The sequence below is a fragment of the Labeo rohita genome, chromosome 14, assembly GCF_022985175.1.
Source record: "Labeo rohita strain BAU-BD-2019 chromosome 14, IGBB_LRoh.1.0, whole genome shotgun sequence".
Taxonomy (NCBI): Eukaryota; Metazoa; Chordata; class Actinopteri; order Cypriniformes; family Cyprinidae; genus Labeo; species Labeo rohita.
In genome coordinates, this window is record NC_066882.1 from 10,534,357 (window position 1) to 10,547,886 (window position 13,530).

Below are 13,530 nucleotides of genomic sequence, written 5' to 3' on the forward strand. Positions count from 1 at the left end.
ACCCTGCCTACACCAACCCCATCACCCCTCCACTGCTGCTTTAATTCATTGCTGTCCTTCTTTTTCGCCCTGACATTCACTCTTACCTCTCTTCACAGCTTGATTACTGGTTAAACTCCGATCGCTCAGTAGTGTACTGCAAAGTAAACTTTATAGGGAAATTTAAAATCTATGTTCAGTCCGAAAGGACAAAATCAATACATCACATCACAGGAAGTGTAAAGCACACAAGATGTGACCGTTGCAATGTCATCATCATGGCCATGGTTTAAGAAATACTCATTTTAAAGACATACTTATTTAAAATCACACAAGTTATTTTTATGTTAAATATCACCGCCATCATTTATTGTAAATGTTTGGCTTTTTGATTATAAAATATATATTAATTTAAATAAAAAAATATACTAATTAAAATCTAAATATAAATATTAAATAATCAGCACAACTGTTTTCAACATTGATAATTATAAGAAAAGTTTCTTGAGCACCAAATCAGCATACACTACCAATTCAAGTTTTTGAATAGGAAGATTTCTAATTTTTCTCTTCTGCTCACCAAGCCTGCATTTATTTGATCCAAAGTACAGCAAAAAAACTTTTGAAAAAATTTTGAAATAATTTTACTTTTTAATATAACTGTTTTCCATTTGAATATATATTTTAAAATGTAAATTATTCCTTACTCCGGTCACATGATCCTTCAGAAATCATTCTAAAATTCTGATTTGCTCCTCAAAAAATATTATTATTATTATTTATTATTATTATGTTGAAAACAGTTGGGTAGATTTTTTTCATGTTTCTTTGATTAAAAGAAAGTTCAGAAGAGCAGTATTTATCTGAAATGGAAATCTTTGTAATATTATAAATGTCTTTATCTGTGCTAAATAAAAGTATTGCTTTCTATAATTTATTTATTTTTTACAATTTCTTTTTTATTTTAGATAAATGCTGATCTTTGGATCTTTCTATATTACATTTCTAAATTACATTTAAAAATATATTCAAATAGAAAATAGTTATTTTAAATAGTAAAATATTTCAAAAATGTACATTTTTTGCTGTACTTTGGGTCAAAATGCAGGCTTTAAAAAACATTAAAAATCTTACTGTTCAAAAACTTTTGACTGGTAGTGTTTTCAAATGATTTCTGAAGGATCATGTGACACTTAAGACTAGAGTAATGATGCTGAAAATTCTTTGAAATCACAGAAATAAAATATATTTTAACATATATTACAGATAGAAAACAGTTGACATTGCAGCATTCCCAAATAGTGCATTTTCTCAAGTGAAGTGAGCTTCAACAGTTATATCCCGCTTAGTGTGTAGGGAACAATGAACACTGCATAGGAACCTTGTGAATCAGAGCGCAGATGCTCTCTCATCTTTACCCTTTCCATCTCAGTTACAGTTTCATTAGCAGCCGGTTTGATGTGCCTAAAAGTACAATGTAAGAGTTATTAAGCAGAGCAGTATGCATGACAGGTCAGGCTCTGTGCTCTGACTTAAACTCATCCTACCCATCAGACTCTTGGAGCGTTGCCCTCTTCCTCACGCTGACTGTGGTAATAGCCCTCTCTAATTGAAGTGCTCTTAGCCGTGCCATTTGCAACGTACCGTCCAATCTCTTCTAAAAGCATAAGGTCCCTGTCCGAAGTGCCCTACGGAGGGGACAGTGCGCACTTTATTAAACATTACACGTGTGATTACACGTCCCCTCCCTGTTCGGCAGGCATCGGAGTACTCTCGCTATTGCTAATGGAGCTACAGGGTCAACAAAGTCAAACTATATCCACATTACACATGTGGATGAGGGCTCTAAAAACTATGAGTGAGTGTTTATGTGAACGTGGCGTGCGGTTAGGAGACCAGAAGGACAAATCCATAGAGCGGAGGGAAAGAAAGACAAAGGATGTCTTCCTAAAGTGAGGGCACCCAGGGTTTTGCAGGGGATTTAGGAGGACTATGAGAGCGTGATGTCAGCGATGGGGTTAAGCCCAGACTTATCTCCACACAAAGCGGGAACGAGAGTAAGAGAAGGAAAGCGAGAGCGTGGAAGAATAAGGGACAGGTCAGGAGCGCTCAGACAGGGTCAGTGGCAGGAGGGGAAGAAAGCTGCAGCTTAGAGCTCTTAAATGATATTATAGACGAGGCCTGTTGCGCTAATCTGTTTACCCAAACAACACAGTGGATAACACACACAAACATGTTTTTATCAATGCACACACACATACACGCTGAGCTGCAAATGCAGGATGTGATCTGTATGCACAGTGTTATGCATGATTTCTTATTTGATTTCCATTCCATGTATTTGCAAATGCAAACCCTTATATGTGCATATACTGTATACTGTATACCATACACATATATACGCACATACAGCGTGCATTTTCCATCTGACATGCTACGAGGCACAAAGGCATGAGAGAGGGATGAATGGATTGACGCACATGGATGTGAAATGGTGTAGATGATAGAAGGGCGACTCAAACGGTAGATTAAAGAGCAAAGGATAAGACCTGGACCGCTTATCCTAGAGGAATCACAGCCAGCACACACACACTATGCATCTTACATTCCTTCAGCACTAACAAGCCAGCTGCACACACACACACATTTGTTTTCCTATCACGTGGGGGCTTTCCATTGACTTCTGTTGCTACAGCCTTAACCCAAACTCTATCTCTACCCCTGAAAGAATTAAACTTTATCAGTTAAAAAATGCAATATTTTTGTTTGTGAATCACTTCAAGCCTTTAAAGACAGCCCTATTAAATGCTAATGAGCTCTGCTCACCCCGACGAACCGGTCTGTTTACTTTAGCCGCGTTTAGCCATGAAACTTGCTAACTAGCACATTATTAAGAAAGGTGATTTACAAAGATGCATAAAAAACCCTTATACTCGCTTCTGCTGTAGGTGAAGCTGCATCATGAATGATTCGCGCGAACATAGATGCATTTATGTAGATCGGGAATCGGCACATTTCCTTCAAAAACAAAAGTAATGTTAATCCTATGCGTCTCAGCGGCTCAGATGTCGGGATTAAATGACACTTCAGTTGCTCAGTCGGAGACATTCTTGTTTTCCCCTGCACCGGAGTTGAAACAATGGTGGTCAGAGTCGGACTGTTCACAGCTCAATCAGTGCAGGTCTAGGGTAAGACAGCCTTGTCAATCAACTATGGTGGGAGCGGCCTTTGACGGTGTGATGTCACACCGACAAGAAGCTGAGAATGGCTTGATTTGAAAAAGGGGATATTTCTTATAAAGATTACAAAAAATACCACTGGGTGGATTTGTATCTAATAAGGTCATTGTGTACACACATTTATGTTCAAAACACATGTAAAAGTGGGTTTTGCATCCGATGACCCCTTTAAGATATACTGCTGCTACACAAGTAGCATGTATATAATAACCCCCGGCAGATCTATACAGGTGGAGCTGGGGAGGTGGAGGGTTCGGTGTAACTCTGAAAGCACGCTGCAAATTGCTGTAGTGAATGCTAACCAGCCATTTAAATGTAAAGCAGCAAGCTCATTGGCTGCAAATGCAACATGAACCAACCAAGTAGTTTAACACTGTGAATATCATTAGTTTGCATTTACGAGCAATCAGCCTGTGCCATCTAGAATTTCATGACAGAGCTTATCATTAATTTGAACAGTAGGGTATATGAAAATATTATAAGTGTATAGTATATCCCGCTTTCAACAACTCGGTAAAAGCATGTGTTGCTGAGTGTAAGATGACTGGATTTAAGTTAAGACTTTAGCAATGACAACCCAAACCCAAATGATCACCAGGCTATTGAGTGTCAATGCATTTGTGTGAGTACTGATAGACAGGAGACATAATAGTGAATAGATGCTGCAGACAGAGTTGGGTTCTCAACTATACCAGTGCAATGAACTGGAAAACCACGAATGAAGAAAAAAGAGAGAAACCCCGCTGTGCTAATTAATATTGTAGATTTCAGACCACAGAGAAGGAGGAGAAACACACTGAATCACAGCCATACAAGATCTGACAAGCCCAATGGATTCAGCATTAAAAACACCGTTATTAAAACATGTAAATAATAAACACTTACAAATGATTTGACACACATTATTAATTTGACTGATAAATGGCACAGTAATATTCACAATATTGGATGTTCCCCTGAAAAGCTGAGTACATGTGCGTCTAGCTGCTCGTTTTAAACTGAATAATAGTTGATAAGGATCCTCATCTGCTATGGTTGCTTTATGAGGAAATCTCAATGGATTTGTGACTTTTGTGAGTCTAGGTGCTCTTTGAGTGAACTTGATGAAACACTACAACGTCTCTTGATCTTTCTCATGCTTTCTTCTCCTTCGCTCAGCTGACAGACAGTTTGTAGGTTCTCGACAGATGGTCTGTACTTCATGTCTAAGACTAGTGTGGTTCTCGTGTGTGTGTGTGTGAATGTACATGTAGCTGTGATCTTATGAATGCACAGAGTAGGTGGATGGAGTAACAAATATAAGATCTAATGCAGTCAGTGCCAATGTCAATACCACACAACACTGAATTCCTTACCTCACTCTTACAGTCTTACCTCATAAATCCTCTTATTCTGTGTTTTTCCAGGTTTTTCCTGAAATTCTTCCTCAAATGCAACCAGAACTGCCTAAAGAATGCAGGGAACCCACGAGACATGCGACGATTTCAGGTAAGACCACATTTGGACAGCTAACACTTCTGAAGTAAAGTGGCAAAATTGCAATTTTAACCATATATGTTAGTGGATAAGCTGCACTTGCATTGCTTGTTGCATAAAATTGCATAAAACACTATAAAATGTCCAATTAATAACATTAAAATCATTGTTACAGTTTTATGCAAAAGTTTAGGAACCCCTTGCAGAATCTGTGAAAATGTGAATAATTTTAATGAAATAAGAGGAATCATACAAAATGCATGTTATTTTTTATTTAGTATGGTCCTGAGTAAGATATATTACATAAAAGATGTTTACATATAATCCACAAGACAAAAAAATAGCTGAATTTGCTGATGGTTGCTGTATGATTTTGAGATCCATCTTTTTACACTGAGGACACCTGTGGGACTCAAACACAAACATTCACTGATGCCCCAGAAGGAAACACGATGGATTTAGAGCCAGGGGGTGAAAACTTTTGAACACAATGAAGAAGCCCAAATTTGTCTTGTTTTGTTAAAATATACATTTTTCCATTTAGTACGGCCCTTCAGAAGCAACAAAAGATACTTGCATGTTTCTCAGAAGACAAATTAAGCACAATTTACCTTGATCTTTAAATTCTAAAAGTTTTCACCCCCCAGCTCTTAATGCATTGTGTTTCCTTCTGGAGCATCAGTGAATGTTTGAACCTTTTTTAATAGTTGTGTTTGAGTCTCTCAGTTGTCCTTGGTGTGAAAAGATGGATCTCAAAATCATACAGTCACTGCTGGAATATGCAAAAGATGCTGGAAAACTGAAGAATCTGCAGGACCTGGAGGATTTTTCTGAAGAACAGTGCTCAGTTGAACTGTTCAGAACAAACAAGGGAAAAAAAAAAAAAAAACAGTCATAGATAATCCAGGTCACCACACACAGTATTAAGAACCAAGGTTTCCCAAACTTTCCCAAACAGCTATTTTTTTGTCTTGTGGACTATATGTAAACATCTTTTATGTAAAATATCCTACTCAGGACAGTATTAAATAAAAAATAACACACTTTCACAGATTCTACGAGGGGTTCCCAAACTTTTGCATAAAAATCTGGTATCTGAGGGTGCAAAAAATTGGAATATTGAGAAAATCGCCTTTAAAATTGTCCAAATGCAGTTCTTAGCAATGCATATTACTAATCAAAAATTAAGTTAACATATTTACGGTAGGAAATTTACAAAATATCTTCGTGAACATGATCTTTACTTGATATCATAATGATTTTCGGCATTAAAAAAAAATCGATAATTTTGACCCATACAGTGTATTTTGGCTATTGCTACAAATATACTCATGCTACTTAAGGGTCACATATAAATCTGTTAAGATTTTCAATTGAATAACAACCCAATGTATTTCACTAAAAGGTAGTAGTAAATTGTGCATGAAGACGCAGTGAATGGTTTCTTACCAGATAAAGTATGAGTACTAGAGAACATATAAAGAGATACGAATGTAGGGAAAAGGGAGAAAAAGAAAGCTTTGAGCGAATGAAGTGCCTGCCCAGAACAGGGATAATGTAAGCGGTGTTTGCCAAGTCTCATCAAGCCTCTTCCTCTCTTGAGATTGAGAGACCTCTCAAAGCCTGAGAGCCATTTAAATCAAGAGGCTCCTCAGTTGCTGTGGGACACCTCTAGTCTACGTCTTCAGCTCTGTGAGAGCTGTTAGCTGCTGTCATTGTTCCAGGCTCTCTGGTGAAATGTGCCTGTTCGTCAATTTATCAGTCAGCAGTTACTTACACGCATACCGTGCGTATGTGCTGCTCTGACACTTCAGCTGTTTGTTTGAGCTACGTATTAATTTGTATACAAGTACAGAGTGTGTCTTCGCGGGTCAAGTGAAGTACAGTCATCATTCGTCTCTTGCAGGTGGTGGTGTCTACAACGGTCAGCGTGGACGGACACGTCCTGGCTGTGTCTGATAACATGTTTGTACACAATAACTCTAAACATGGACGCAGGGCTCGCAGGCTGGACCCGTCTGAAGGCACTCCGTCGTACCTGGAACACGGTGAGTGTACGTACCATATCTGTTTACATGCGGTTTGTTAAGAAATAAAAAACAGACTGCAGGAATAAAAGAGCAGTGCAACCCAATATAAAATCTCCTTTACAACCAACTCTTTTATTTGCACACAGCTAACTAGTAACAGCAACATCCTTAGCACCATTCAGCAAAACTAAGCCACTTTGTCACACTCAATGTAGTTTCATGGTTTTGCTACATGAGCACAGATGGTTGCCCATCATGGTTGCTCTTCCCTCAACTTATACACTTACAAACACAGCTTTTTAATTCATGGATCTGAACCTGAAACCTATTGTCCAGCCAAGTTTTTAACCATTACAGTACAGTATATCACACCACCCTTCCAAGCTACTGTCAACTAGTTTGCACGCTTTATTTTTAAATGATCCGGGGATGCAGTAGAGCACAGACAAACACTCTGGACTCTCCATTGGCTGAGAGACAACTATGACCTTTTAATCAACTCACAGTGCAACTGACATGTATTAATGCCACTAACAAGTCACGCTGATGCCAGATATTACAAGTGGTTTAAGAATACCAACAGTAGCAGTCCAGCAATCCACCAGGGCTAAGAAAAGAGCAGTGAACGCAGCATTCCCCAAGTGGCCTGTTCTCTTTAGGATTAAGCACCGAGCACTTATTTTCTAAATGACGTGTGGCCTTATCTGTTGTCATCTTCTAGTGATGCAGGTTATAGTGCGGCCCTCCTAAATCTGTCTAATAACATGTGGACATGATTTGAGCACTGATTTGATCCTCAGCTGCAATCAAATCCAATCATTTTCTCATTTATGTTCGGGATGATTCTAGACAAGAACATATTTTTCAGTTGGACTGTTAACCTCTATTTATGATGAGAAACTGAGGATTTGAATGATGATGATGCTGATGATGATTAAGTCCTCTCTATTCTCCTGGGGATGTCTTCAGTGTTTAAGCACACTTTCCACTGCACTGAGAAGATTAAAAAATCAGTTTTCTAAAGCCTGGACATATTTGAAAAATTGTGGAGATTTATTTTTTTTTCTTTCTGTCTCTTTTTTCTAAAAGAAAGTATAGGATAATTGCTGAGACGGACAGGCTTATATTGTAATTCCTTATTATGTCTAATATAAAATCCTGATGTGCGCATATAGATGTATTTTTCTTGGAGGGCAATGCAGGAACAATGTCAGAGCTGCAAAATTCAACAGAGAGTTCTCGTAATGACTAAATTCCACTTGAAATTGAAACACCTGTCATTCACAGTGTTCTACACATGTATGATCTTGTTAAATGAATAGTTGAAAATTTGCTCATCCTCAGGCCATCCAAGATGTACATGAGTTTGTTTCATCATTGAATTCAGCATTGCATCACTTGTTCACCAATGGATGCACTGCAGTTAATGGGTGCCGTCAAAATTAGAGTTCAGCTGATAAAACATCACAAAGTAAACAATGCTCTAGTCCATTTAATAATGAAATTGTTTTGGAATAAACAAATCCATCAAGATGTTTTTAACTTCAAACCATTGCTTCCAGCCAAAATACAAGTCCTTGATCCACAATATTGCCTTCTGCAGTGGAAAAAGTTGTCTAGTCTGGAGCAGAAGAAAAATATGCACAGATTAAGCGTAGTTTACAAAAGAAAACAGTCCAAAACAGCTTTAAACAAATATGTCGGTCAAAACATATGTGGATGAACAACAGGGGGTGAACTTTTTCATTAGAGAAGGTGTTATTATGGATTATAGACTTGCATTTTGGCTAGAAAAAAAATGTTTTGAAAGTTAAAACACTTTAATGATTAATTTGTTTCTTGCAAACACATAGTTTTCACTTCATAAGATGTTAAACAGTGTACTGAAGTCATGTTTTTATTAGCTATTTGGATTCTCATTCTGACGGCACCCATTCGCAGTGGATCCTTTGGTGAGCAAATAATGTAATGCTAAATTTCTGTTGAAGAAACAAAGTCTAATCCTAAGAATCAGTAAAAAAAAACTATTCCTACGAATTTTAGCTAATATGTGACTCTGGACTACAAAGCCAGTCATAAGGGTAAATTTTTCAAAATTGAGATTTATACATCACCTGATGTATGATTTAGGATAGGACAATATTTGGCTGAGATACAACTATTTGAAAATCTGGAATCTGAGGGTGCAAAAAAATCTAAATATTGAGAAAATCGGCTTTAAGGTTGTCTAAATTAAGTTTTTAGCAATGCATATTACAAATCTAAAATTAAGTTTTAATATATTTACAATAGGAAATTTACAAAATATCTTCATGGAACATGATCTTTACTTAATGATTTTTGGCATAAAAGAAAATTGGATAATCTTGATCCATACAATGTATTTTTGGCTATTGCTACAAATACACCCATGCTACTTTGTGGTCCAGGGTCACATATAAAAATGCTTTTCCCTCCCCATCCAACACATTTTATCATATTTAAATCCATTCCACAGAAATTTGTAGGTTTTTTCTCAAAAATCAGCACAAAATATGGCCTTCTCATAACCAACAGCGTGCTTCCCTTCTCTCACCCCTGCTCAGCCACTCTTGTCCATTATTATGTCAGCTTCAAACCATTTCCACTCCCCTCTAGCTAATGAGCCTGTTCTGTCAGATATGGCGTGCATGTGTGTTGATTGCTCTGGGCTGCGGAGACGAGGGTAAAGCGAGGGCACCAATACGTGAGGTCATGTCACAAACGCAGTGTGGTGGAAAGAGGTGTCTGCAGGGCTGGAGAATGTTAGTTTGTAGAAGAGAAAGCTATTGTGCTCATATCTCAGATGTGTGTAAGAGCGAATGCGCGTACGCGTGCATACAGCGCAAGGGAACAGATGGCGGCAGAGGAGGCACCAAAGTTTAATCCTATCAGATGGATTCACATTCCACCATCTGCTTAATCCATGCACAATTTCAGCACCCTGCAAAAGAGTCGTCTTAGGCCAAGATTACCATCACAGATTGCTCCACCGTTCCTCTTCATCTCTCCTGGTTTATCACGCCGCCAAATTGCATTATGCCCAGCAGTCACCCACAACACAGCTCCTATGAAAAAAAAGAGCACAGACGAGCTGGGGAAGTCCTCACGGCTGCACAAAGTGGATTACTTCACTTCTGAAAATTACAACATGGCTGGTACACAGAATATAAGTGACATTTTGGTTAGTCTAAGGAGATTTGGTTTGTGTATTTGGGGTTATTGAAATGCTTTAAAATCATGTTTCTTAATCTAAAATATGTAATTCCCTACTTAATATGCAATGTACCTCAGGAAAACATTTAACAGCATAAGGACACACATGAATAAATACAATACATGAATCCTGGAAGACCATGACGGCCTTCTACAGATGCATCACTATACAGTGTTGTGCCTTTGAATATTATTACTTACTGCAGCGTTTCTATATTTAACATGAGTATAAAAATTCACCCAACTCATCCAAAAATTATTACACACTTGTAAAACAAGCTTTCTGCTGTTGCTGAATAATAGAAATATAACCATTTTAATGAGTTTTATGAGTAAAAAAATGCTTAAATTAGTGAAGACGGATGAAAATGTCTGACTTTAAAAGGCAGACTTTTTCCTTGATTTTTTTCAAGTAGTATTATACAATAAACTTACAGTATGCACTGTATATAGTGGTATTTTGTGCAAATTTATGTGTTCAAATGCTGTCTAATGCTGTTGCCCTATTTGAGATCCTGATGTTTTTTGTACATTTTGTACATAAATACAGATTTTTTTTTTTTTTTGCAAAACATAAATAAAAACAGCTTCTATGTACATTACCATTCAAATGTTTGGGGTCAGTAAGATTAAAGAAATTAATAGTTTTATTAAATGAATCATAATTGACAATATAGACATTTAATAACCAAAAAAAAAAAAACATCTAAAAAAATTCAGTAAACATCTATATCAAACATCTACCTGTTTCTATATCTGTATATATACATGTATAGTACCAGTCAAAAGTTTTTTAAATGTTTTTTAATATTTGGGGGTGTGGGAAGAAATTATAGAAATTAATACTTTTATTTAGCAAGGATGCTTTAAATTGATCAAAAGTCATGATAAATACATTTATAATGCAAATCAGAATATTAGAATGATTTCTGAAGGATCATTTGACTTGAATAATGATGCTAAAAATGCAGCTTTTCAAATCACAGGAATAAATTACTTTCTAAAATATGTTAAAATAGAAAAAAAAATATTTTAAATAGTAAAAAATATTGCTGTACTTTTGATCAAATAAATGCAGGCTTGGTGAGCAGAAAAGACTTAAAAATCTTACTGTTCAAAAACTTTTGACTGGTATTGTATATATATTTCTAGAGCTTGATAATCAGCATATTAGAATGATTTCTGAAGGATCATGTGACTGGAATAATGATGCTAAAAATTCAGCTTTGAACTCACAGGAATAAATTACATTTTAAAATATATTCAAATAGAAAAAGTTAATTTGAGTAGTAAAAATATTTCAGAATTGTACTGTTTTTGCTGTACTTTTAATTAAATAAATGCAGGTTTGGTGAGCAGAAGAGACTTCTTTAAAAAAACATTCAAAACCTTACTGTTCAGAAACTTTTGACTGGTAGTGTATATATATTTCTTGAACTAATCAGCATATTAGAATGATTTCTGAAAGATCATGTAACTGGAATAATGGCCACTGAATTATTATTATTATTTTTTTTTATTTCATTATTATATCTTTGATCAAGTAAATGCGGCCTTGGTGAGCATAAGATACTTTCAAATACATTTCAAAAATCTTACCGGTCCCAAATTTTGGAATGGTAATAAAGCTAGCTTCCTTTTAGTAGCAGCTTGTAACTGTAAGTGCATTTTCAAAAGGATAGCATGATTGTCCTTTAAATTTTCTAGTCACTTCAACTACAGTGTAGCTTCCCCAACACCATTCCCCAGACTATTTTTCGCCTGCTGGTGAAACTCTCCATCTCCCCTACTATTATCTACGCTAGCTCTTCCCAGGGCATCGCCGGTGGCTGACACACACCAGTTTGAGCTGTGCGAGTGAGACCTACAGCCTCGCCTCACATCTCAGTTCAGGTCCTATCAGCAGCACCGAGCACCTCGTACACACAGGCCATCTGCCTCCGCCGCACATCTGCCTCAGTTAGGTGCACTATCATACGAGTGTCGAGTGTAGACCCCCACCCTCGCCCAGGGGTCCTGCCTACAGTCAGAACCGTGTGTAACGCTTGTTAAAGGATGTGTGTTCAGTCCCCCTACCAGAGTCACAGAGGACAACAGAGCTGTGTGTGACAGACTCTCTCGTTCTCTGCCTCAGAGGACTCTTACTTTTCCTTTTTTCTCTCCCTCATGTCTTTTTCTTCTATTTAAATCCAGCAGCAAATTGGAACAGCAGTAATTAGTCGGTTAAAGCGCCTTCAGTGAGACACCGAGCTTTAGAATCCGGTGCCAAAGTTCAACACACTGAAATGAAATTTAAACTCATTAAGGTGTTGAATTTTTATGGCTGGCTGCTGTTTTCTCAGAGTGTCCCAGGGCGCCTGGCCTTTTGATCGACTGCTGTAAGGACTCCGGATTTCTCTGTGCCTGGCGAACTCCGGCGCTCATGACATTTGCACGAGTGTCATAAAACAAGCGCTCGCACCTGGCCCCCTCCCTCCTCGCGCACACATGGGGTCAGTGTAATATTTAATAAAGGTGTGTGTATAATCAAGCGGAATTAGCATTCGTGTTCTCCTTCCACCCCCAGAGGGGAAGGAAGGAGGGGTTGGAGGGAGGAGTGCTGCTATTGTACACTCATCACTGACTGATCTTTTCCAGTCTGACCCTCAGATTTCATTAATTATGTCCATGACTAAAACAAAGGCGGAGGGGAATTATGCCTTTCATAAGCAGAGCACCAGGGGGCTTTCGTTCTATGTCTTGTCGCCCTGTTTTGCCTGCTCTCAGTTTGGTCAACCGAGTCTGAGCGTCTGTGGACCAGAATGCATAAGTTGCATGAGCCGCATGGTTCTGCTTAGAGTGAGGAGTTGGGTTTTGCATTGATAAAAATTAAGTATTTGTCTAATTTTATTTTAGAAGCATTGTCAGATGCTTATTTAAACAAATAAATAAAATACTGTGGCCTAATCATACTAATGTATCACCCTTACAACTATATGGAAACTGTGTATGATTGTACTTGCAATATTGTTGCTGCTAAGTTGATAATTTCATGCTATGGATAATAACTGATAAATTGTTGATATTAAAATATAATACTGTTTTGACTAAATAATTTACATATAAAACATTAAAAACTAAAATAGTTTAATAGTTTTAAATGTTAAAACTGAATTTAGGCATTATAACTTTTAATGTACAAGGCATGCTGAAGATTACATTTAACAATGTCATTAAATAGTGTAATATAATTGAACTTAAATTTAATTTAAATAATAAATTAAAGTTATTAAATTGCTTGTGTTTTGAAAAATATAAGTGGACATAGCAAAGAAATAAAAATGTGTAAATGGGAAAAATGGGCAAGCACAATGAAATATTGATACTTTACACATTTAAATATGTGTGTGTATTTATTTATTTATTTACTTTTTTTTGGTGCAATCGATTTAACAGGAATTGGAGTCTCTTATGCTCATCAAAATACAGAAAAAAACTGTAATATTGTGGAATAATATTGCAATTTATACTATTTGTTTCCTATTTTAATATAATTTAACATCTAATTTATTTCTGTGATAAAGCACTGAATT

The 13,530-nt window shown here is 36.9% G+C and overlaps 1 protein-coding gene across 6 annotated transcripts in view; it reads left to right on the forward strand.

Moving 5' to 3' along the window:
• Positions 1 to 13,530, forward strand: part of ebf1a (EBF transcription factor 1a) — a 158,437-nt gene that overhangs the window by 98,963 nt on the left and 45,944 nt on the right. For 3 of the 6 annotated variants that reach the window (XM_051127866.1, XM_051127869.1, XM_051127871.1), the window contains exons 7-8: positions 4,625 to 4,706; positions 6,601 to 6,748. In XM_051127866.1, the coding sequence (XP_050983823.1) occupies positions 4,625 to 4,706; positions 6,601 to 6,748 (230 nt within the window). The remainder of the gene's footprint in view (positions 1 to 4,624; positions 4,707 to 6,600; positions 6,749 to 13,530) is intronic. The other 3 variants (XM_051127867.1, XM_051127868.1, XM_051127870.1) reach the window with 1 other exon arrangement.